Source organism: Myotis yumanensis, unplaced genomic scaffold (assembly GCF_028538775.1).
Source record: "Myotis yumanensis isolate MYYU_CA2020_CCGP unplaced genomic scaffold, mMyoYum1.0.hap1 SCAF_2, whole genome shotgun sequence".
Classification (NCBI taxonomy): Eukaryota; Metazoa; Chordata; class Mammalia; order Chiroptera; family Vespertilionidae; genus Myotis; species Myotis yumanensis.
The window spans coordinates 174,170,265-174,195,944 of NW_027223753.1; the positions used below are offsets into that span (position 1 = coordinate 174,170,265).

The following is a 25,680-nucleotide window of genomic DNA, read 5'->3' on the forward strand; positions in this document are numbered from 1 at the left end:
TAACTGCCTCAATCAAACGAATGTAGCAGAAGTGATGCTGCGTGACTTTTGAAGCTGAGTCATAAAAGGTAACATGACTTCCACTTGGGACTTCCCTTGTTTTGAGGATGCCATAGGGAGACGCCATATGAAGTGTTCTGCCCGACAAGAGATGGTCCGTGATTATTGTTATCAGCACTAAGTTTTGGAATGATCTGTTACATAGCACCAGGTAGCTAATACAGGCTACATTTACTAAGGTGTATATACCTACGTGTATGTCCTGTGTCACCTCTAGATAGATCAGGCCTAACCAGTCCCTTCTCTCTTCTACTTCCCTCCCAAGAGGTGAGCAAATCAGCCAAGGCCTATTGTGCAAACCTGACATATAGTTCTCCTACCTCTTAAACTTCCTCCTCTTTGCATATGGTGAGAAGGCAGAGACACTCCAAGAGGAGGTCCCCCCTCACTTTTTTACCAGTGAGCTCCAATTGGAGTGTTGGCAACTAGATCACCTTAGTGGAGAGGTATCACAATTTATGATTATTTATTGGGTTTAGCTTCCTTGGAGCGGAGAGGGGAGTGGCAGGCAAGGCCCAGTTTGGGCATTGCTGAGGCCTTGCCTGTAATATCACAGGATCAAAACACCGCCCTAATAACCAACAGTGGGACAGGGGCAAAAAAAGGAGTAATCAAAAGTCTAAAGGCATAAAAGCAGAATCCAATTCCTCTTCACACCTCGAAGGTAGAAGGAAGAGTGGAGGCTTTGGAATCACAAAATACGATTTTTATTTTCTTCTCCACCAGGGATAGATTGTGAAAGGAGTGTTGTTGTTGTTTTTTTAAATATATTTTATTGATTTTTTTACAGTGAGGAAGGGAGAGGGATAGAGAGTTAGAAACATCAATGAGAGAGAAACACGGATCAGCTGCCTCCTGCACACTCCCCACTGGGGATGTGCCCGCATCCAAGATACATGCCCTTGACCGGAATCGAACCTGGGACCCTTGAGTCCGCAGGCTGACGCTCTATCCACTGAGCCAAACCAGTTAGGGCTGAAATGAGTGTTTTAAGACCTTGGGCAACTTGCGTCATTACTTTTCTGAGACTCCACTTTTCTGAGTAATAAAAGAGACATTTTACTTAGCCAGTCCTGTCAATTTGTATCTCCAAATCTCTCCTCTTAGTCCTTTTCAAAGCTATTTACACCTTCAGCTTCCAAACAGGAACATATACATTTGGATGGACACGTATGGGAGATGCGAGGAGGGTGTGGAATCCCCAGCTCTGTGCCTCTTGGAAATCACAACAGCTGTCACGGGGGCTTGGCTGTGTCTTTGGGAGTAGAGGATGAAAATCCTGGGGGGCAGCAGCTCCCCAGGGAAAGCCAGACACCAGTGAAGGAGAAGAAGCCTTGGCCCTACCCTAGTTGGAGTAACAATAGCATCCCAAACTCCACACAGGTATACAGGAACGAGTGCAAATGTGTATCCAAGTAGAAATGAGTAGCAGAGAAAGAAAGAAAGCCTTCTGCTTGTTCCCTTGAAGCAGAGGAGGGGTTCATTTTCCAAACAGCTATATAGGGAACCGAAATGCAGCTACCACAGACATTGTTGGGAGCTAACTGCATTGATGATTCTTTGTGCTTGATTCATTGGGGGTGGGAGAGAAAGACAGGTATTCCTGGAAGACGCTTCCAGTGTTGTAACGTTACATGTCATCTTTCTGCAACTAATTTCATGCTGATTTTTTTTGGAGATATAATTGACATAGAACATTATATATTAGTTTCAGGTATACAACATGATGATTTGGTATAATTATATATTGTGAAATGATCACCACAGTAATTCTAATTTATATCCATCACCACACATGGTGCCAGATTTTTTTCTTTTGATGGGAATTTTTAAGATGTACTTTCTTGGGAATTTTCAAATATGCAACACAGTATTATTAACTGTAGTCACCATACTGTACATTACATCCCACGACTTACTTATTTTATAACTGGATGTTTGTACCTTTTAACCACCTTCATTCATTTCACCCTCCCTCCCTGCCTTCACCGCCGCTGGCAATCACCAATCTGCTAATCTGTTCTCTGCATCCATGTGTTTGGTGGTTTTTTTAAAATTTTTATTTTACATTCAATATATAAATGAGATCATACGGTATTTGTCTTTCTCTGGCTTATTTCAATTAGTATAATGCCTCATTACTTAAAGTACCTGCAACACAACAAACATGAACTAACTCAGTTTCTGTGGCACATTAGCCTGGGTGCAGCTGACTGGTCAGGGTCTATTACAAGGCTGCAATCAAGGTGTTGGCTAGAGCTGTGGTTTCCTCTCAGGATTCAATTGGGAGAATTTGCTTCCAAGTTCACTCATGTGGTTGTTGGCAAGCTTTAGGTCCTTGCTGGCTGTGGGCCAGATAGGTCAATTCCTTCCCATGTGCCAAGTGGGCTTTCCATTGGGCCAATCACAGCATGGCAGTTGGCTTCTCTCAGAAAGAGATGATGATAGATAGATAGATAGATAGATAGATAGATAGATAGATAGATAGAAAGAATAAGAATAAGAATAAGGAGAAGGAGAAGGAGAAGGAGAAGAAGGAGAAGGAGAAGAAGAAGGAGGAGGAGGAGGAGGAGGAGGAGGAGGAGGAGGAGGAGGAGGAGGAGAAGGAAGAAGAGGAAGGAAGAGGAAGAGAAAGAAAGGCAAGGGAAGAGAAGGGGAGCCTCGGTCTTTGTAACCTAATCTTGGAAGTGATTCCATCACTACTTCCAGAGTTGCTAAGTCCAGTCCACAACTCAAAGGAAGGAATTATGCAGGGTCTGAATACCAGAAAGTGGGGAACATTGGGGCTGTGTAGGAGGCTGCCTACCACAACTTCCCCCCTCCTGAGGCAGTGGTTTGGCTCTTCTGTAGTGGAGGTTATAAATAAATGGGGTTCCAGCATTCCCCAACATGTATCAGCCTCAATGGGAGCAGCTGGAGTTTACAAATCTGTTTCATTTATGCTTTCTAACAAATGTTTCCATTGAACAAAGTGTTCTAGTTGAAAGTTGTTAAAAAATGACTGGTTTGAAGAATAAATTTAAACTTTGCAGGGCTTTTCATGATCTGGCCCCTGCCTACCAATTCTGCTTCTTCGTCTGACTGCTCCATCAGGCCCACATTACTTTCAAGCATGATAACTTAGAGTGGCCCTTCGTCCTTCTTGTCTGCATGGGTATTGTTCCCTCTCCCATAATACCACAGCCCAGCTTGTCTGCATCGCCAGTGCTAACTCATTCTTCCTGTGAAATATATTTTTTTGGCTCCAGGCCAACAAATTCTTCTATTTGTGCTTTGTTTAAACCCCTCAATCAAAGCAATTACCTATTATACTCTTACTAGAGGCCTGGTGCACGAAATTCGTGCAGTGGGGTGGGGTCCCCTCAGCCTGGCCTGCACCTTCTCCAATCCAGGACCCCTTGGGGAATATTCAACTGCCAGTTGGACATCCCTCTCACAATCTGGGACCGCTGGCTCCTAACCGCTTGCCTGCCTGCCTGCCTGATTGCCCCTAACCACTCTGTCTGCCTGCCTGATCGCTGCTAATCCCTCTGCCTGTTGGCCTGATCACTCCTAACTGCTCCCCTGCTGGCCTGATCACCCCTAATTGCTCCCCTGCCTGCCTGATTGCCCCTAACTGCCTCTGCCTTGGCCCCAGCATCCAGGACCCGGCTTCCCTCCCTCTGGCCAGCCGCAGGCACCCAGGACCCCTGGTGGCTCCAGGATTCCTAGTGGCTCAGCCCCGGGCTGGCCGTAGGCACCTGGGACCGCGGGCAGCTTCTCTAGGGATCACGGGCGGCTTCGCCCAGGCCAGCTTTGTCAGGAAGGACGTCTGGAAGACGTCTGGTCTAATTAGCATATTACCCTTTTATTAGTATAGATCAGTGGTCGGCAAACTGCAGCTCGGCAAACTGCGGCTCGCGAGCCACATGCGGCTCTTTGGCCCCTTGAGTGTGGCTCTTCCACAAAATACCGACTTCTGCGCAAGGGCCATGAAGTTTCAATTGCACTGTATGTGCACCCCCGCATGTGGTATTTTGTGGAAGAGCCACACTCAAGGGGCCAAAGAGCCACATGTGGCTCGCGAGCCGCAGTTTGCCAACCACGGGTATAGATGGTTGGTTTATGTCTCCCCTCTAAATTATCTCCAACATCTAGCCTAGGGCCTGGCACATAGGAGGCACTCAGTCACTATCTGTGGAGTGGATAAACGAGCCGAAGCACTGCCTAAGAGCTTGGGACTCTGAGGGTGGATGGAGTGTTGACCGCAGATCAGCATCTTCATGAGGTGCATGTGGCACCTCAGCTGCCTCATTTATAATCTGAGTCAGTCATTGTATTCCAGATTGCTCTTCACTGTCATTTTAGCCTTTAGCTACTTACTGAAATGAGCTAATTAAAGTTGAATTATTTTAATTGCTAATCACCAAGAAAAAAGACTTTTTTTAATGGAATGGCAGACTGTGTGTGTTATGCTACCATTAGAAAAAGCCAGAGTGTTCTTGTTTCTAAATTATGTTAGGTCCATTGATCCAGAAGTTAAGTGTGGACCGTTGGAGCATAAAGAACAGGGTGTGTTGTGTGGAGCAGAAATTGCCCCAGATCCTACTTCTGTTAGTGTCACATCATATCACTCGGGAAAAGTCCAGTAGCTATTGAGCTTGAACACTGAAGGTCTGTATTGATGACCACAGGAGGCTGATTGCTTGACACCTTAATGACTGGCCTTTTTTGCCTTCCTCCCCTTTTATGTTCAATACTTATTTTTGAGGTAATAATTATTTTTTCACTAATTTTTTTCAGAGATAAAAATATTTCTCTTGTTCAGGGGTGGGGAACCTTTTTTTCTGACAAGGCCATTTGGATATTTATAACATCACTAGAGGCCCAGTGCACAAAAATTTGTGCACTCGAGGGGGGAAGGGGGGGCGTCCCCCAGCCCGGCCTGTGCCCTCTCGCAGTCTGGGACCCCTCAGGAGATAACGACCTGCTGGCTTGGGCCAGCTCCTGGGTGGCAGAGGGCAGGCCCAATCCCTAGGTGCAGCCCCTGGTCGGGCTCAGAGCAGGGCTGATTGGGGAGTTGGGGCGCCGCCCCCTGTCATGCACAGAGCAGGGCGGATCAGGAGGTTGCGATGCCACCCTCAGTCATGCTCAGGGTAGGGCCGATTGGGGGATTGGGGCACTGCCCAGTCACACTCAAGGCAGGGTCGATGGGGAGGTTGTGGCGCCACCCCGTCATTCACAGAGCAGGGCCCATCAGGGGGTTGGGCACTGCCCCCTGTCATGCACAGAGCAGGGTCCATCAGGGGGTTGGAAAGCTCCCCCGTGTCACACACAGAGTAGGGCCGATAGGGGAGTTAGGGCACCGCCCCCTGTCACACACAGAGCAGGGCCGATCAGGGGGTTGGGGCGCCACCACTGTCACACTCAGGGCAGGGCCGATGGGGAGGTTATGGCTCTACCCTGTCACACACAGAGCAGGGCCCATGGGGGGAGGGGGGTTGGGGCGCCGCCCTCTATCACCCACAGAGCAGGGCCGATCAGGGGGTTGGGGCACAGCCACTGTCACACTCAGGGCAGGGCCAATGGGGAGGTTATGGCTCTACCCTGTCACACACAGAGGCAGGGCCTGGGGGGGGGGGGGGGTTTGGGGCGCCGCACCCTGTCACACAGAGCCGCAGGACGATCAGGGGGTTTGGGCACTGCCCCCTGTCACGCTGATCCGGTGCCAGGAGGCCTCGTGGCTCCGCTGATCCCAGTGCTGGGAGGCATATTACCCTTTTACTATATAGGATAGAGGCCCGGGGGTCGGCTGGTTTGCCCTGAAGGGTGTCCTGGATCAGTGTGGGGGTCCCCACTGGGGTGCCTGGCCCATCCTGGATGAGGGGATGATGGCTGTTTGCAGCTGGTCACACACCCTTCAGGGTGGGGGTCCCCACTGGGGTGCCTGGCCAGTCTGGGTGAGGGGCTAAGGGCTGCTTTCAGGCTGGTGGTTGTTGACTGAAGCTCCCAACCACTCCTTTTTTTTCTCTTTTTTTTATTTTATTCTGGGCCAGCTTTAACTCTGGCTCTAGCTCTGAGGCTTCTGCTGCTGAGCGTTCTATAATCGAAACAATGTATAACTCCAGCTCTGAGATCCCAGGAGTTTTGTTTAGCTTCTATATTTGTTAGAATGTTTCAAACTGCCAGCTCAGAGGCCGGCAGCGCAGGCGGGGAACGTTGGAGTCTGCAGTCACTGGAGCAAGCAAGCCTCATGTTCGCTTCCAGCTGCCTGGCTGCTGGCCGCCATCTTGGCTGACAGTTAATTTGCATATACTCACTGATTAGCCAATGAAAAGGGTAGCAGTCGTTAGCTAATTACCATGTTTCTCTTTTATTAGTGTAGATTCCTGGACCATACAAAATCATCAACTTAAAAACTAGCCTTCTGTATTTGGTCAAACATTTAATTAACTCAGCCCTATGGCCTTGAAAGGGCCAGACCAAATGATTTCGAGGGCCTTATACGGCCTGTGGGCTGGACTTTCCCCACCCCTGCTCTAGTTGATAAAACAAATTGGTACAAAACTGGTATGTTCCTTTCAAAGAGCAGCTGAGGGATAGAATGGTGAATTTTGAAAATAATATTAAAGTGATCCACAAATATCCACCAATTAAAAAAGAAAAGCTATTTGGACAGGTCCCAGATCCGTCTGTTTTCTATTTGCCTTTGATGGTGGCACAATGGACTATTGGGTGGGAAAGCTGCCCTTCGTGATGCAATATCAGAAGGTTGGGGAGGGACCACGAATATTTCTCTGATATGGGTCTGTTATTCTTGCAATGTCTGAGATACCTCTGTGCCAAGACATTCAGAAAGATTATAAGCCAAGACTATAAGATTATATTAAGTAAGGCTTCTTTTTAATTTCAAAGACTTCAAAGGAATCTCCTAGTTCTGGGGCTCTCAGTTTTGACAAACAGATGCTTTGCCTTTCCATACTATTTATGAATATTTAGTCATAAATCTTTAAATGTGTTCCTTCAAAAATATTTGTTGAGCCCTACTCAGTTTAGCTCAGTGGATAGAGCATCGGCCTGAGGACTGAAGGGTCGTGAGTTTGACTCTGGTCATACCTTGTACCTCGGTTGCAGGCTTGATCCCTGGACCAGGGCATATGCAGGCGGCAACCAGTCAATGCATCTCGCTCACATCGAGGTTTCTCTCTCTATATCTCCCCCTCCCTTCCACTCTCTCTAAAAATCAATGGAAAAATATAATCAGATAAGGATTAACAACAACAACAAAAATAAATGTTGAGAGTTTCCTACTATCCAACACAATGCCAGGCACTAGAAATACACAGTACCTGCCTCTACTTGAGTTCCGAGTGGTAAGCACAGCATGTCCTTGAGTATGGAAGAGGAAGTGAACTTCAAGTAGCATTTGAGCTGGAACTTGAAGGAAACATAAGATTCTTTGTGCATAAAGGGGGTCAGGCAATTCAAGGCAAAGGGATCAGGATGGGGAAAGGCACAGAGGCAGGCAAGAAAGGATATTACGTGTCTTGAAACTAAATCATGCAGGGTATAGAGTTGGAGACACAGGAAGGGTAGCTGGAGAAGAGGTTGGGAGGGCTTTGTATAGCCTTCAAAAATGTTTAAACTCTTTTCAGTAGGCAATGAGAAGCGTCAAAAGTTCTTAAGGCCAGGTGTGATATGATCAGCTTTTAGAGAGCTCTCTTCTCAGCATTATAAAGGGAGGATTGGAAAATAGAGAGCCTGCATACAGAGAGATGTTTAGAGTTGCTGGGGACAGGAGAACTAATATTTATTGAGGATCTGCAATGTGCCAGATATAGGGCTAGGCTCTTCACATGTTATTATATTTAGTGTTCATTGTACATATATGGGGTAGAAATTATGATTCTCATTTAGGAGATGAGGTAAATAACTTGCCCAAGATCACCTAGTTAGGTGGTTATGGAGCTGAGCTTTGATTCTGTTCTCATTTCAAAGCTTCTGTTCTTTTCCTCCCACCAAAAGGGATGATGAGGGTTTGTTATGCCAGTGGCAATACTAAGGAAGCATCCTCCCTCCCCATAGAAGACTCCTAATTTAGTTGCACCTCATTTGGAAGCTTCTCCATCCACTTCATCATTCTAATTGCTTTAATATGACAAATTGACCAATTACTAGCAGGTTCTTTATAACCATAGTAGAATTAGTTGCTCGGTTCAATCAAGCAACTGAAAAGTAACTGATTTGCAATGACTCAATTTATCAAAGTGTTCAGAATGGTTGGTGAGCACAGTCATAACTTACATTAGCATTAGACAAATGTGTGCCATAGCATGCAAAGGGGATATCTCACTATTCACAGATGACTTCTGAACTGAAAGGATTCTAATCCTAGCTCTATCTATAATCCAGTAGACAGATCATAGCTTTGAGTGCTAAAAGATCTTCTAGAAAACCTTCTGTTTAGTTTTGCTGATAAAGAAACGGAAGCCCAGAAAGCATAAGGGAATTGCCAAGATCTCCCAGCCAGAAAGCAACAGAGGTTGGACTTGAACTATCTGCATTGTTCTGATGCCAGGTCCTAGAGAACTTCCCCACTATGCCTGCTGAACTGTGACACTGAGCAAGTCATTCAGCCTTTGGTATCCTCATTTACTTTGTCTACAACATGAGAGGATTGGTAGGTGTATCAGTTAGCTTTTACCATGTAAGACATCACCCAAAACTTAGTAGCTTAAAATAAACTATTTACGCCGCTTGTGATTCTGTAGTTTGTTCTGGTGGTTGTTCCGGTCAGGATTGGGTCAGCAGATTTCTCTCATGCTTCTGTGATCAGTTGGTGGGTCCAGGATGGCCAATTACAGCCTCACTATTAGTTCTAGTGGTTGATAGACCATTGCCTGGGGATTGGTTCTTCATCAGCTGGGGTACTTCCATTCTTCTCCTTTAGGCTATTCCTCCATTTCATCTTCCAGCAGGTTTGCTCAGCCTTGTACACATGGTGGTCTCAGGGTTCTGAGCATAGAAAGGAAGAGCATATTCTTTTTTTATCTTTAATTTCTTTATTGGTTAAGGTATTACAAGTGTGTCCTCATCCCCCCCGCCATTAACCCCCAACCTCCCCCTCCCCACTCATGCTCTCATCCCCCTGTTGCCCATGTCCATTGGTTTGGCTTATATGCACGCATACACGTCCTTTGGTTGATCTCCGAAGAGCATATTCTTTGGAAACCTTTCCTATGCCATGTTTGCTGTTTTTCCATTGGCTAAAGCAAGTTACATGGTGTGGTAGGCAGCTTCAGAAATGGCTCCCAATGATTCCTATCTCATTGTGTATTCACCTCCCATCATGGGAGAGCTGGACCTAGAGACTTGTTTTTAATGAATAGAATATGCCCCAAATGATGGGATATCACTTCTGATATTAGGTTATAAAAGACTGTGACACTCTCTGACTCTTTTCATGTGCTTGCTCTGATAAAGCAAGCTGCCACGTGTGAATTGCCCTATGGAGAGGTCCACGTGTGAAAGAGGACAACAACCAATGAGGAACTGAGACTCTCAGCCTAATAGTTCGTTGGAGACTGAATCAATCTGCCAACAACCCTCAGTGAATGAGCTTGGAAGCAGACCCTTCCCAGTAGAACCTTTAGATGAGAGCGCAGCCTTGTGAGAGACTTTGAAGCAGAGGACTTAGCTAAGTCATGCCTCGATTCCTGACCCATCGAAACTGCATTGTTTTAATTTGGGAGTGGTTTGTTAAACAATGCAACTAATACACATAGCCAACTCAGGGTCAGTGTGGAAGGAAACTATGTAAGGGTGTGGTTACAGGAAGGGTAATTATAGAAAGTATTCTCCTATATTTGCAAACAATTTACCACAGATGAACTTTTTTTCCAGCCTGTGAAGTTTGAGATGGAGTACTTTTCACTTCTTCCAGTTATTTATTCTCTGTGATAAATAATGGGGACAGATGATGAATAAGACAGAGACCAGGTTCCTGCCCTCAAGAGCTTACAGTTTGTGGCAGGGGAAAGGATATGGGAAAAGACATTAACTCAATAATTCCTTCTGGAATGATTCATTTAAAGTTATAAGTGATACAAAGGGTGAGTGTATATACCATATTTTTCCATGTATAAGACACCCCCCTGTATAAGACGCCCCCCACTTTTCCAACCCAAAATTAAGAAATCAATATTTTAAACATTTTGCTGGTTTTCCTCTTAAGGCCTTCTTCGTTTTTGGCATCTTAAGAAGTTGTTCTTCCTGTTTTCTCCACTGTCTGATCATACACTCAGTGGGAGGAAGTCCAAATTGTCTCTCTGCAGCTCTATTTCCATGCTCTTTTGCATAGCTGGTTACACTCAGTTTGAATTTTGCAGAGTAAGACAATCACTTACTGGTATTTATCTTTTTATTTTTTAACATCTTTATGGACACAGATGTTCCAGTCCCTGTTGCATCTGCGCACTCTCCACCTCCACCTCCACCTCCACCTCCACCTCCACCTCCACCTCCACCTCCAATTATGTCATCAGCTGATGTCAGTAACAATAAGGCTTGTGATTGGAGGAAGCCTGTTTGACAAGGCATGGGCAGCTACGAACCTGTGCAGCTCCCTTCTCGGCGGACTTTCATGTATAAGACGCCCCTCAATTTTCGGTCTAACGATTTTAGAAAAAAAAAAATAGCATCTTATACACGGAAAAATACAATAATAGTCTGGGTTGATCGAAGAAAGCTTTTTGAGGAAGTTGAACTTTTTGGGTTTTTTTTATACCACTTTAATTTACTTTTCATTGAAATATAAGCCAGAGGAGGCAATCCTGTCCCTTTAATGTGGCAAAGGTGGTGGCAGGCCTTCTTCAAATCCATATAGTGTTTCCAAGGTTACTTTTCCAGGTCCAGACAGGCTCCATCTCAGGGTCAAGAGAAGGTGTTCTAGGCTGCTTCCATGGATTGTTTCCCTAATTGCCAGCGTTGCCTATATTTGGCACAGTGAAGGGCCACAGGCAGAGATAGATCCATCATGATAGTAGTCATAAATAAAAACTCTGAATGTCACAAGTTGTACTTTGAGGAGATAGGAAGGTGAGAAAGAGGTGAAAGGGGAAAATTCCAGACAGAAGAAATGAGATCATTAAAGGGAAACTGGAGAGGTAGTCAGCAGCTATGGGACAAGTTCATATTTATGATCAAATTGTATCCTATTATGTGACAATAATATTGTGGGTTATGGTTTTTAAAAGTTCCTTTAGAGGTAAATGCTAAAATATTTATGGATGGTGTCTGGGATTTGCTTCAAAATAATCCAGTGGCAGGATGGGGTCCGGAGTATGTGGAGCTATAAATGAAACAAGATTTTCCAAATGAGTTCATGTTTATTGAAACCAAGTGGTGGGTACCTGAGGGGTTATTATACTAGTCTCCTTAGTTTTGTATGTGCTTAAAAATTTAAAAACTTGTATCCTGACCACATCTCCTGAAGGTTGTGTGTGTTCATGTTTGAGGTCACATCACAATTACCTCTTCCTGCTGCACTACAGACGGTAGAGCAGTGGTTCTCAACCTTCCTAATGCCGAGACCCTTTAATACAGTTCCTCATGTTGTGGTGACCCCCAATTTCATTGTTACAAATTGAACATGATTAAAGCATAGTGATTAATCACAAAAACAATATGTAATTATATATGTGTTTTCCGATGGTCTTAGGTGACTCCTGTGAAAGGGTCGTTTGACCCCCAAAGGGGTCGCGACCCACAGGTTGAGAACCGCTGCAGTAGAAGTTAGTGACATCTTTTGGGCAAGGGGATGGAATGAGTTTTATATTACAGCAAATGTAAAGGCATCTCAGATTCAAATCACATGGCTAACATAAAATAGAGTATTTGGGTAATTTCCCTTGCCTATTGGCTAAGGTGCTATATTGCATTATTTTTCATGATCATTTTTCACTAGCTGAGATGGTATCATATATGGTTTTCTATATAGTAGAATCGTATAAGGTGGTTCACCTGAGAGTAAGAGACAGTGAAAGGATCCTGTTCAAATATTAGTTACTGGAATACTGAAAGAATTCTGTTATATGGCATTATATAATACTAGAGGCCCAGTGCACGAAATTGTGCGAGCGTAGCTCGCCGCTGCTTGCCACCACTTGCCTCCCTGCCCACGGCCTGCCACGGCGAGCCATGAGCCTCCCCGTCTGCCTGCCACCAAGAGCTGTGAGCCGCCCCACCCACCCACCCCATTGTGAGCCATGGCTCATGGGCGGGGGTGGGGGGGTGGGGGGGGGTTGGGGGGTGGTGGGGGGGGAACGGGAGAGAGGAGGGACCGAGAGGTGGTGGTCAATGCACCTCATGGTGACTGGTCGAGTGGTTGTTCTAGTTGTTACACTTATGATCCTTGGCCTTTTAATATATAGGACGGACAGAATTAGAATGAGTTTATGAGTTCAGGAAGGCAAAAAATAAAGTAGTAGAGATGGGAATCCCTCTTTGAAAAATTCTGGGTCAGCTTGCTACAGCAATAAAGTATTATGGATTTCTTTGATTACGTTTTCCTTTGACTCATGTTATTTTGAGGTGGGTCAGACTGTGAAATTAACAGCAGGGATGGATAGATTTTATGAGTCAGGGACAAGATTTTAGGATTTTTTTCAGGAGGGGGCACCTGACACTGATGTTGAAGAGATGATGCTTCATGTTTATAACTGTTTCAATGTTAGGCTAATGGGGGAACCATATTTTGAGAGTTTGATTCAGCTCTTTCTCGAAAATAATTTTGCCATCAAATTGAGTCTTTCTCCAACCCCTAATAAAGACTTCACTAGAGTCAGATATATGCAAATTATATTTCCCCTCTTAAGCCAAGGTTAAATAAAAGGGGAAATTATGAAAGATTGCTTATAGAAGCAAGGATTTTCAGCGCTTGAAGATGAATTTGGTTATTTCGAAAGCATGATAAGTCTCCTTGTCAGTGTAAAGTAGGAAAAGAATAAAGTAATGGGGAAAGTGAACCTGGGCACAAACATGTTCTCACACAGCGTTTGTGCTAAAAGCTTTGTTGTTGTTGTTCCCTGAACCTTGGCAATTATAGGCACTTTCCTCTGCTTTGAAAAAGGTTTGGCGAATGAGAGGTTCCCCCCTTTTGTGTTCAGGCTGAGTTTGGCTTTGTTGCAGGGAAACATTAATTCCCAGCTGTGCTCCCCGGGAGCAAATGGTTTGTTTTCTCTTCACTGAATCCAGCCCCGGGTGGGTTCTCACAGGCCAGACTGGCATAGAAAACCTATTTGGAGCAGCCTGTCCCCAGGAGGGAAGAAGGCAAGCTGATTGTACGGGGGAGCTGCAGCCACCATGCAGCCGGTCACACCCGCTGCGAGGGCGGGCCTTAACACGCAAAAAGGCACACACAGAGCCTAAGGCAAACACAAGTCCCGTTTGTGTGCCAACACCCACATGTACCACACACACCAAACTCCACCCCATACACCAGGCATGCACCCGATATGCCACACACATATCACACACCGTATCTACCCACACACCATGTACACACGAATACACACATATGCAACTATGCACATACCACACACACCACATACACTCTACTACACACACATACACACCACTCACACTCCACATTGGTCATATACATCCATGCCACAAACACATGTATACACACACCTCATCACACACACTCCACATAACAGTCACATGCACCACACACACTACACACACATACCCACACCCACACCGCACGTACCATGTATTCATTTAACAACCCATCCAACTACGCACATGCCCGCCACACAAACTCCATGCAAAAATCATACATCCACACACATCACATCCACACCAAACGACACACACATTTTACATTCCAGATCTGTGCACCACACATGCAACACATACACACACTCCACAGCATCACAGGCATCCAGCTTGGTTACTTTCCGCTCAGCAAGGCCTGGACTACAGCCCTAGGCGGGTGGACCCGGGTTATTGCGGGCGGGTGCCAGGCGCGGGTGCGGGGCTGGGGTTTCCCGCGTGGGGGCGGGGACTGGCGGCTTTCTGGGCAGGAGGGGCCGTGCACAGGGCCCGAGGCAGGTCCTCGGGGAGTGCGTGGGTGTGGGAAGGTGCGCGCGCCTCCGAGGGGCTGTGCCCAGACACCCTGGGAGGTGTGTACGTGGGAAATGCGAGGCGCGCGTGGGGAGAGGCTGTGTGTGCACGAGAGAACCTCGCCGGCAGATGCGCAGGGATCAGCCCACTGAGCAGCACGGATGGGCGTGTCCTCGGTGCGCGCGGCCCTCCGTGGAGGGTGGGTGTCAGTCCTCGAGATGACCCAGATCCAAGGGAAGTGTGCGTGGGAAGTGTGCGTGTAAACTGCTGTGCGTGTGGAAACCAAGCCGCCAAGGCGTGTGTGTATTCATAACGGTCCTCCATCGGTCGGGTCGGTCTCCGAGGAAGGAGTGGGTGTGTGGCGGGGACTCGCTGCGACTGGAGGGCGCGCCGACGCCCGCGCCCCCGCGCGGGGTGTGAGTGAGGAGGCCGGTCTTGCGGAGGGACGCGCGGCGTGTCCCCCCCCCAACCCCCCCGGCCGGCGCCTGTGTGTGCGCGCGTGCGCGTGGGGCGCGCCGCGGCGGAGGGAGGGAGGGAGGGAGGGCGGGCGGGAGGCGGCGGCAGGCCCAGCCCCCGGTCGCAGAGCCCGGGGCGGCTCCTCGGCGAGCTGGGACCGCCGCGCTCCCGCCGCCGCCGCCGCCGCGCGCTGGCGTGATTCCCGGCCCGCGCCGCGCCCTCCCGCGCTGCAGGCGACTCGGCGCCTTGTCCGCCCAGACGCCGCTGCTCCCGGGCTCTCGGTCTCGGCTCCGCGGAGGGCGAGGAAATGAATGCGGCGGCGGCGGCGCCCGAGCGGGGTTGGAAGAGCGAGAAAGTGGACGAGGCTCAGGCCCTGGCGCGGAGTTGCGCCGCCCGCAGACCCGACTTCCAGCCGTGCGACGGGCTCTCCATCTGTGCCACGCACAGCCACGGCAAGTGCTTCAAGCTGCACTGGTGCTGTCACCTAGGATGGTGTCACTGTAAGTCCGGCGCGTCTGCCCGCCTTGCGCCGCGGTCTTGGCGTCCGCGGGGCCGTCCGGGGTCGGGACAGGGCCTGGGGCCGGGGCCGCGGGGGTCTGGGCTTGGCCGGCGGCTCTGCCGCAGGCTGGGGCCGTCCCGGGCCCCGGGCTCCGGGCTCCGGGCGCGCGGCAGCTGCCCTAGCGCTTGGCGGCTCGGGTTGGCGCTGCCGTGGCAACGAGCTGAAATCCCCGTGGGGAGCCTCGCTTTAGCCACTTCTGCAAAAGGGGATCTCCCCGTCCCGGGAAAACTGCAAGCTATTTTCTTTCTTTTTTTAAACCGAAACGACCAGGGAGTGTGTTGAGAAATGGTTGAGAGCCTTCGGAGTTGATGGCAACCGGACAAAGAGGAAGGCTTTTTTTTCAAGACTAGTGGTTGAAGATGCCTCTCTTTCTCTCTCACTTTTGTCTTTCCGGGTAGTTCGTTAAAAGAAAGAGCCTCTGGGAATCGAATGGTAGTGCATTTATTGCATCCAGCTGAGAAAGCGCTACAGTGAGGGACTGCTTCCAAGAAGTTAATATTAACAGTGTGGGAAGGGGAACTCCTTAAATAGCCAGCTGCAGCATAGAGAGCCAATGTATGAGACTTTTAAAATTACAAAGTAAAATGAACGAAAGTAATCTTAAATAATCTTACCAGTTTGTAAAAGCCAGGACTAAAGGATCTAGGCCTTTTCTCTATGTTTATCCTGCATGGGGTCTTGAAAGTGGATTAAACTTAAGCAGCCATTTAATCAGAATTTCACAATTTGATTAGTTCGTGGTATTTGTCCTGCTATCCCCAATGAATCATTTCTTATTAGAAATATATTGCAAACTTAGTTTCTACATAACCTTATAATAGAGGATTTTGGAATACTTATTTAAGACCCAAATTCTTGAAGTGATCTTAAGAATTTTTCCTTGTTGGTTAGAAAAAAAAAATGGCTCCCAACAAGAGATGCAGTAGATAATAAATCCTTATTACATTAATTGAACAAAATGGAATATTTTTAAATGAGTTTGTGACTTAAAGGACAGGTACTTCTTACATTTATTTTACAGTAATACTGTCTTACATTTATTTAACAGTATTGATTTTTTGTGTTTCGTGATCTGATGGGTCCGCTTCTTCCTATATCTCATTATTCCTATCGCTCTCAGATCCATTCCCAATTATAAAACATCGCTTAAGTGTGGGACAGGGTACAAAGTTGGAAGTAGCAACTGTAGGAAATCAGTGATGCTGAAGTACCCAAGTAGGATGAATCTGGCGAGAGTCCGTTTACCCGGGGAAGTGTGGAATGGTAGTGCAGAATGTGGGAAACGTCAAAGACGGTCCAGTTCAGCGCTTGTCTTATTCCAGCGTTCTCCCTTCTAAGTGCACCATTAGTGATCAGAAGCTTGCAGTCTTCTCAGGTGGCTGCTCCCTTCATTAGAGAGCTGTGACTCTTAGAATACTACTCTTCCTTATATGGAGCTGAAGTTGGTTACTTTCTAACTTCTTTCCATTGCTCCTGTTTCTACCTTATGAAATCATATAGAGCAATCCAATCCTTTTTTAGAGCATGGCTGTTTCAGCTCTTTAGATACACACACGAATTTCTCACTGGCATAGACTATATTCTCTCTGTATCCCAAGCCACTGTCATAATGTCTGTACGGAAATTGGTTTGAAATTCATGTTTGTTGAATGACTGAATGAAGGTAGCCATCATTTTCTTTGAAGGCATCGTTTTGTCCTGTGTATAAATCTCTGTTTCCTTCTGTCTTTCCTTTTATGGGGTAGTGTCCGGGCTCATAAGCATCCTGATTGTTCTGTTCTGAATATGTGCCAATAAGGTTAAGATCCTCAGCTGTGGTCTGATCAATCCAGAGGTGAGCAGGACTCCTGTCTCCCATGCTTGAGATACTACTGCTGCTGCAACATGCATCACATTAGCTTTTCTGATGTCCACATCCTATTGAGCTTGCTGCTGCCAGATTGAACTAAAACTTGGGATCAACTAAACCATTGTTTATTTGTTTGTTTTACATATGTGGTGATTAAATCACAGCACTCGCCCATTTCACAGTTGTATGTATGTGTTTGGACACAGGTATTAATTGACCCCTTAGGTATTTTTCCCTATTAGATTTCATTTTATTAGAGTGAGCCCATTTTTCTGGCTTATCATTGTGTTTGTAGATCCTGGCTCTTTTCATAATATATTTTGTGAGCCCCCTAGTTTCATGTCAACTGCACATTGGATGCCAACAGTAGTATAGTAATCTTCTACATACTCATTCAAGTTATTGATAAAATTGTTGAACAGGAGAAGGCCACAGATTGAGTCCTGAGGCTTGTCAGTGGACCTGCCCTTCAGGTGGAGAGCAGTTCATGAATGAGCACTTGTTACGTTCATTCAGACAATTGCCTAGCTACATAGTTGTACTGTTAGCCATCTTATGTTTATCTGTATGGGTAGAATAAGAACCTGGTCAAACACCTTGTTGAAATCCGACCTACACACCATTTTTACTGCTTTTTGATGTATGATCTATTTATAAACACTCTTAAAAAATGAAAGGAAATTAGAGTAGTATAATTCAGGTTGGTTCCACAAATGCTTACCACTTTCTTTGCTAAGCAATTGGAAGCTATTTTTTAAGTAAATAATCTGAATTTAGAAAAAGATTGATGTCAAGTGTACTTGGATTGTTGTTGGCAGTTCTTTCCATTAGAGAGAGAGAAAGAGAGAGAGAGAGAGAGAGGCCAACCTACGTTTATTTGCTCTTTTCCAGTCTTTGGCAACCCTCTGAGTTTCCATGCTTTTTTCACTGGCAGTGATTCAGTGATCCCATTCACAATGCACTTTGTTTCATTTAAAGCACCAAGATACTACATTATGGTCTCCTCACCTGTACTGGGCAGGGCATCAGTCCCCCCCGCCCGCTTTTTTTTTTTTTTTACCCAAATATAATTTTTCTTGAAAAGAAGTAGAAGTTCTCTTTTCCTTCTGGCATTCACAAGCATTACATCAGTCCTAAGCAGAATTCCTTTAATTCTGTTGAACATGTATTGAGCACCTTCTCTGTAAGACATTGTTATGGACATTAGGAATACAAATATGGATACAACTGGATCTCACCCTTTAAGCAGACTATAAGGGCGTGGTTCATGCTGTATTTATTTTTGTATTCCTTTTAAATCACAAATGATACGGGTGAGAAAACGTATCAACTTGTTCACCAAATCAGAAAATGCGAAAGTAAGAAGATTACCTTGATGCTTAGGAAATTCAGAACAAATAAAGGAAGCTTAGTTTTATATGGTCGACGTTAAACTTGTGAAATTCATAAACTTATGAACAGAAAAGGCTGAAAATATATGAATTCATAAAAAACATTAATTTATACATTCAGTATATATTTATAGATTCAGTGCTTAATGTATGATTAAAGGAAATCATTCGTGTATTTGGATAATAATAGATTTTTAAGGACCATGTCTGGAAGGGGAAACTAATATGCTGTGTCAGTCACTGTCAAAGATAGATTATTGGCTTTGAATCTGAAACTTTATTTTTTCCCTACTAAAGAGTGGTATTGTGTTGAATTAATCAGTGAAGGATTCTAAGAGGAATTTTTTTAAATATATGTGTTTTTTTTTTAAATTGATTTCAGAGAGAAGAAGGGAGAGAGAGAGATAGAAACTAAATGATGAGAGAGAATCATTGATCAGCTGCCTCCTGCACACCCCCCACTGGGGACCAGGCTCAACATCCACGCATGTGCCCTGACCAGGAATTGAAACAGGGACCTCCTGGTTCATGGGTTGATGTTCAACCACTAAGTCACACTGCCCCCGGCCAGGCCAAAGAGGAGTTTTGAGAGAGAAAAAGGCATGGCTTGGTCAATGAAGAGGGATGGGAGAGAAAAAGTCATATGTAGATATTGTAAAGTAGATTTTTGTGGCTGGAGTAGATAGAATATTTACTATATAGGAATAAGAAATTGGATTGTTGAGATGTGAGTCAAAGTTATAAACAGGAAAGGTGGGGAAATCAGGAATTTCATTTTATGGAGACCTTGCTATCATAGTGATAACATGGATAGTAGGGGAATAAAACTAGCAAAGGATATTATTTTGGTATTAGTGTAAAAAAATAGATTGAAATTCATGCAACAAGATCCATATAATGGAATAGATTAGATTTGGAGGGGGAGGAAGGCTATAAAGGACTTGTAGAATTCTGTGTTATGCAACTTGGTTGGATGGTGGTGACATCTATGCACTAACAACCAAATACTGGAGAAGAACTAGGTTTGTTGATCCTGAATCCTGAATCCAGTTTGGATCATAAATTCAGGAAGACCATGGATCTAGTTTTGGATCTATTGAGTTTAACTTGCCTTGTCATCACACAGTGATGACAGTTGGCCATAGTGGCCTAGAACTGAGGAGAGGTCTGCACCAGAGGTAATATGGAAGTCATTTACCTATTTATAGATTGCAGCTTTAGCCTTGAGGAAGCATGAGATCCATCAAGGGAGAGACTATAGTATAAGAAATGAAGAAAATACTTAGCTTCTCCTTTAGAGCACTAACATTCAGAGTCTGGCTATAGGAGGATGAGCTGGCAGTAGAGTCTAAGAAGAGATGGCCAGAGAAGAAAAATCTGAAAAGTATCATACTGCAGAAGCCAAGGGAAATGAATATTTTAAGGAAAAGTATGAAGATGAAATCAGTTTTCAGCAGGTTACTTATTTCTTAGATATTGGTGAAATATACAAATAGTCATTTTATGACTGAAGAAGAGTATGAAAGTTTTAGTCCTGCAACACCAACTTCAGAAATACATTTAATTGCAGTATTAGTCAAAGCTATTCAAGACAGTGAATTTTTCAAGATGGGAAGAGGAGAAATAGAATGCCAGGAGCTGAGAATTAGGACACAAGGATAATAGTTAGTATTTATTGAGTGGTTGCTTTGCACCAGAATAAGTTTATTATGTTAAGCACTTAATAGGCGATTATGTCATTTAACAGTTGAGGAAAAAGGCTGCGAAAAGTTAAATGCCTTTCCCATGAGCATATAGCTAGTAGGAAGTAGAGTCTGGATTTGGGTCCAGGCCTGTCTGTTTCAGGAACCAGGATTCTTAACCACTATGGGTACTATAGAGCAATTTAAAATTAATGAGCAAAATCAGCAGATTTTTTGCTCTGTTAAAGCCAATGATGGAGAACGTTTTTAAGAAATGAGTGGCAAATTGTATCAATTTCAGTAATGAAATACAAAAGAATGAGAACTCTCATTCTTTATGGGGTAGAGAATGAAATTCAAGTTAAGAGTTAAAGAAGATGAGGTGATTAGAAGGTGATGGGGTGGGTGGGGTGGAGGAGTTTATGTGGTGTGATGTAGGTGCCACCCGCAGAACTCAGAATTGACTTAATAAAAATCACATAATAGATGAGCTCAGTTTTCTGCAGAAGACACCTTAAAAGATGTCTGTCTCTTTCAGGTTGAAAACAGGAAGAGTAGGACTTGATGTATGTAGTTTAATAGATGATATTAACATATCTAAAGAAAGACTGTCACAGCAGAAGGTGGATGGGCAGCATGGAAATATAGAAAAACGGGAATTGGAGAGGCAGGATTTGGAAATGATTTTTTGCGACTGTTCAGAGAAGGTGGTACATTGCCCAGAGGCTTAAATGTCTGGTCCCTATGACTGGACTATCCCAGCAAATGTTTAGTTATAATTTGGCTTTCTGTTAATAGATTTCCTATAGGGAGAGAGGGAGCTGATTAGAGAATTTAACTGTTGGGACCTTAGGCCAAATATACGCTTCGTTAGTTAGTATATTAGCATTGTGGTTTTTATGTTATTCTATTTGTTCTGTTTTCTTACTTATACCCAGCTCAGAAAATAAAGTTCTGACCTCCCTAGGGTAATGCCAGCTGGTTTTTCTAAGGGGCATCTCAGTCATATCAATAACAATAGCTACAGAAAATATATCCAAGAAGTTTGACAATGAAAATTAGGGGGGAAATAGAGTGGTAGTTTGATGGGATAGAGGAATCAGCTAAAGCTTCTTCTTCTTCTTCTTTTTTTTTTTAAAGAATGAGGGATCTTGTCCTGGCCAGGTGGCTCAGTTGGTTGGAGTGTCATCCCATGCACCAATATGGTTGCAGGTTTAATTCTTGATCAGGGCACATTCTGTATCTAGTTTGTGGGTTTAGTCTCCGGATAGAATGTGTACGGAAGGCAACTGATCGATGTTTCTCTCTCACATAGATGTTTCTTTCTCACTCCCTTCCTCTCTCTCTAAAATCAGTTAAAAACAAAAAAGAATGAGGGTTCTTACCATGTGTGGTGGTTAAAGGAAGAGGAGACAGATGTTAAGAGGACAAGTGTGAGATCAAGTTGAATGTTTCCTCGAAGCTTTTCCAAAGGTAGAGAAAGCTGATGGGTGTTTTCCCATCCAAGTGGTACTTCAATGGTGGACATACATCAACTTCAACAATCTATATCTACGCTAATAAAAGAGAAACATGGTAATTAGCGTACGACCACTACCCTTCCCATTGGCTAATCAGCATATCCTTATGCAAATTAACTGTCAGCCAAGATGGCGGCCCGCAGCCATGCACTGAAGCAAACAGGGAGGCTTGCTTGCTCCAGTGACTGCAGACTCCAACGTTCCCCGCCTGACTTGCCGGCCTCTCAGTTGCAACTCTAAGCAACTATGTACTATGTTGCAAATATAGAAGCTAAACAAAACCCCAGAAACCAGCTTTCAGTCAGCCGGGCTTCAGCCAGCTGGACCGCAACATTGTATCAATGTTTTCAGCAGCGAGGCCTCAGAGCTAAAGCTGGCCCAGAATAAAAAAAAAAAAAAAAAAGAAAACAAGGAGCGGTTGGGAGCTTCAGTCACCCGCCAGCCGGAAAACAGCCCTCAGCCCCTCAGCCAGCCTGGCCAGGCACCCCAGTGGGGACCCCCACCCTGATCCAGGACACCCTTCAGGGCAAACCAGCCAGCCCCCACCCGTGCACCAGGCCTCTATTCTATATAGTAAAAGGGTAATATGCCTCCCGGCACCGGGATCAGCATGACAGGGGGCAGCGCCCAAACCCCCGATCGCCCTGTGGCTCTGTGTGTGACAGGGGAAGGCGCTCCAACCCCCTGATCAGCCCTGCTCTGTGCCTGATAGGGGGGAGCTCCCCAACCCCCTGATCGCCCTGCGGCTCTGTGTGTGACAGGGTGCGGTGCCCCAAACCCGCCCCCCCCACGGGCCCTGCTCTGTGTGTGACAGGGTGCAGCGCCCCAACCCCCTGATCGGCCCTGCTCTGTGCATGACAGGGGGGAGCTCCTCAACCCCCTGATGGGCCCTGCTCTGTGGGTGACGGGGGAGCTCCCCAACCTCCTGATCGACCCTGCTCTGTGTATGACAGGGTACGGAGCCCCAACCACCCTGATGGGCCCTGCTCTGTGAGTGACAGGGTGCAGCGCCCCAACCCCCTGATCCGCCCTGCTCTGTGCATGACAGGGGGCAGCGCCCCAACCCCCTGATCGGCTCTGCTCTGTGCTTGACAGGGGGTGGCGCCCCAACCTCCCCATTGACCCTGCCTTGAGTGTGACAGGGGCCAGTGCCCCAACCCCCCAATCGGCCCTACCCTGAGCATGACTGAGGGTGGCATCGCAACCTCCTGATCCGCCCTGCTCTGTGCATGACAGGGGGCGGCGCTCCAACTCCCCAATTGGCCCTGCTCTGAACCAGACCAGGGGCTGCACCTAGGGATTGGGCCTGCCCTCTGCCACCCGGGAGCAGGCCTAAGCCAGCAGGTCGTTATCTCCTGAGGGGTCCCAGACTGCGAGAGGGCATAGGCCGGGCTAGGGGACCCCCCCCCCACCCCAGTGCACAAATTTTTATGCACCGGGCCTCTAGTATATATAAAAAAGCCTAATACACAGAATGTCCCCTTGGAAGTTCAACCGACTGTGAGTTTGATTACTTGTGATGACATGCGCTGACCACCAGGGGGCAGTGTGGAATGAAGGAAGGCCCAAGCCAGTGGCCGGCAGCCGGCAACCAAGGAAGGGAGGCCCCGGCTGGCAGCTGGCTGCCGCTAGGGGCCTTATCTGTGCATGAACTTTGTGCACTGGGCCTCTAGTAATAAATAGCACAGAATGCTTGTATGTGGACACAGTTGTAATCATGCTTGTGTCCTCTCAAAATAAAAACAAATTCTGAATGAGTATTAAACTTTACCAACTGTTTCAATTGATATGATCATGTGATTTTTCCTCATTAGCCTGTTAATATGGTGGATTATATTGATTGATTTTCAAATATTGATCCAACCTTTCATCCCTGGATAAACCAAGTGGGTTATGGTGTATAATTATTTTTAAACATTGCTGATTTTTATTTGCTAATAGCTTGTTAAGGATGTTTATGTCAATATTTGTGAGGGGTGTTGGCCTGTAGGGTTTTTTTTTTTGTGTACTCTGTCTAGTTTTGGTATCAGGTTATTACTAGTTCTGTGCAATGAATTGGCAAGATTTCCTCCCTCTACTCTTTTCTAGAAGAGATTGTTTACAATTGGTATTAATTTTTTAAAAACATTTGGTGAAATTCTCCAGTTAAATCATCTGGGTCTGGAGATTTATTTTTTAGGAGTTTAAAATAACTAAGATAAGTTGTGGTCGTTTGTAATTTTTGAGGAATTGGTCCATTTTATTCTAAGTTGTTAAATTTATGTGTATAGAGATTATAGTATTCCCTAATTATACTTTTGATGTCTGCATGGTCTTTAGTGGTATCCTCTGCTTCATCCCTCAGACTTACAATTTGTGTCTTTTCTCTTTTTCTCTGTCAGTCTTGTGAGAGGTCTGTCAATTTTATCGACCTTTTCAAAGGACAAGCTCTTTGTTTTCATTTATTCATTTATTTTCTCTATTGTTTTTCTGTTTTTAATCTCATTGATTTCTATTTTCATCTTTATTATGTCCTAACTTTTGCTTGCTTTGGTTTTATTTTGTGCTGCTTTTTTTTTTTTTAAGCTTCTTGAGGGTGGGAGCTTAGATTTTTTTATTTGAGATTTTTCCTCTTTTCTCATATATGCATTTGTTGCTATAAAGATACCTCTCAGCATTGCTTTAGTTGTATACCACACTTTTGATATGTTTTATTTTCATTTTTCATTCAGTTCATTGTATGCTTTGATTTCCCTTGAGACATTTTTCTGATTCATGGATTATTAGAAGTGTGGTTTAGTTTGGAGATTTTCCTGTTAAGTTTCTGTTAATTGATTTCTAGTTTGATTCCATGTGGTCAGAGGACATATTTTGTAGAATTTGTATTATTTTAAAACTGTTCAGGTTTGTTTACTGGCCCAGGATATGGTCCAGGTGTCCTGGATACTTTTTAAAAAATGGGTATTCTGCTGCTGTTGGATGAAATGTTCTGTAAATATCTCTATTAGATTCTGTTGATTGGTTGTGTTGAGTTCTTCTACATCCTTGCTTATGTTCTATGTGTTCTGTCAGTTGTTGAAAGAGGAGTGTTGATATCTCCCACTAAACTGTGGATTCGTTGATTTCTCTTTTTAAGTGTGTCAGTTTTTGATTCACATACATTTGTAGCTCCTGTTGATTGGTGCATACACTTTTAGAATTTCTGTGTCATCTCATTAGATTTACTCTTTTGTCCTCATCCCATGTTCCTCTTTATGATAATTTTCTTTGCTCTGACGTCTACCTTATGTGATATTAATACAGCCACACCTGCTTTCCTTTTATTAATGTTTGCATGACATATTTTTCTCCTCATTTTGTTTTCAAAGTTTCTATACTGTTAAATTTGAAGTGAGTTTCTTATAACAGCACTAGAGGCCTGGTGCACGAAATTCACCTAAACTGGCAGTTGGACATCCCCTGAGGGCTGTAGCAGTGTGCCAAGTGGCAGGCAGCCAGGGAGGAGCCCAAATCGGGGCTGGGCGCCGTTCACACTCATCCCAGCCTGCTGCGCCTGCTGCTGTGGAGTCGGGAGAGGCTCCCGCCATGGCACCTGTGCTCGCCAGCTGTGAGCCTGGCTTCTGGCTGAGCGGTGTTCTCCCTGTGGGAGAGCACTGACCACTAGGGGGCAGTTCCTGCATTGAGTGTCTGCCCCCTGGTTGTCAGTGCGCATCATAGCAACCGGTCGTTCTGTTCGTTCTGCAGTAACAGTCACTTAGGCTTTTATCATATACTAGTAGGCTAGAGGCCTGGTGCACGAATTCGTGTAACAGTGGGGTCCTTCGTCCTGGCCTGCGGGATTGGGCCAAAACTGGCTCTCCGACATCCCCCGAGGGGTCCCGGATTGCGAGAGGGTGCAGGCCAGGCCAGGGGACCCCACTGGTGCATGATCGGGGCCGGGGAGGGACACGGGAAGTTGGCCAACCAGGGGGGGACCACGGGAGGGCTCCAGGGCATGTCTGGCCCCTTGCTCAGTCCTGATTGGCTGGACCCCAGCAGCAAGCTAACCTACTGGTTGGAGCATCTGCCCCCTGGTGGT

General features: G+C 45.5%; 1 protein-coding gene across 1 annotated transcript in view; it reads left to right on the plus strand.

The window, feature by feature from the left end:
- Positions 1 to 14,907: 14,907 nt before the first annotated feature.
- Positions 14,908 to 25,680, plus strand: part of CUNH3orf70 (chromosome unknown C3orf70 homolog) — a 53,482-nt gene continuing 42,709 nt past the window's right edge. The window contains exon 1 of the mRNA XM_070406656.1: positions 14,908 to 15,122. Coding sequence (XP_070262757.1) covers positions 14,930 to 15,122 — 193 coding nt within the window. The 5' untranslated portion in view covers positions 14,908 to 14,929. The remainder of the gene's footprint in view (positions 15,123 to 25,680) is intronic.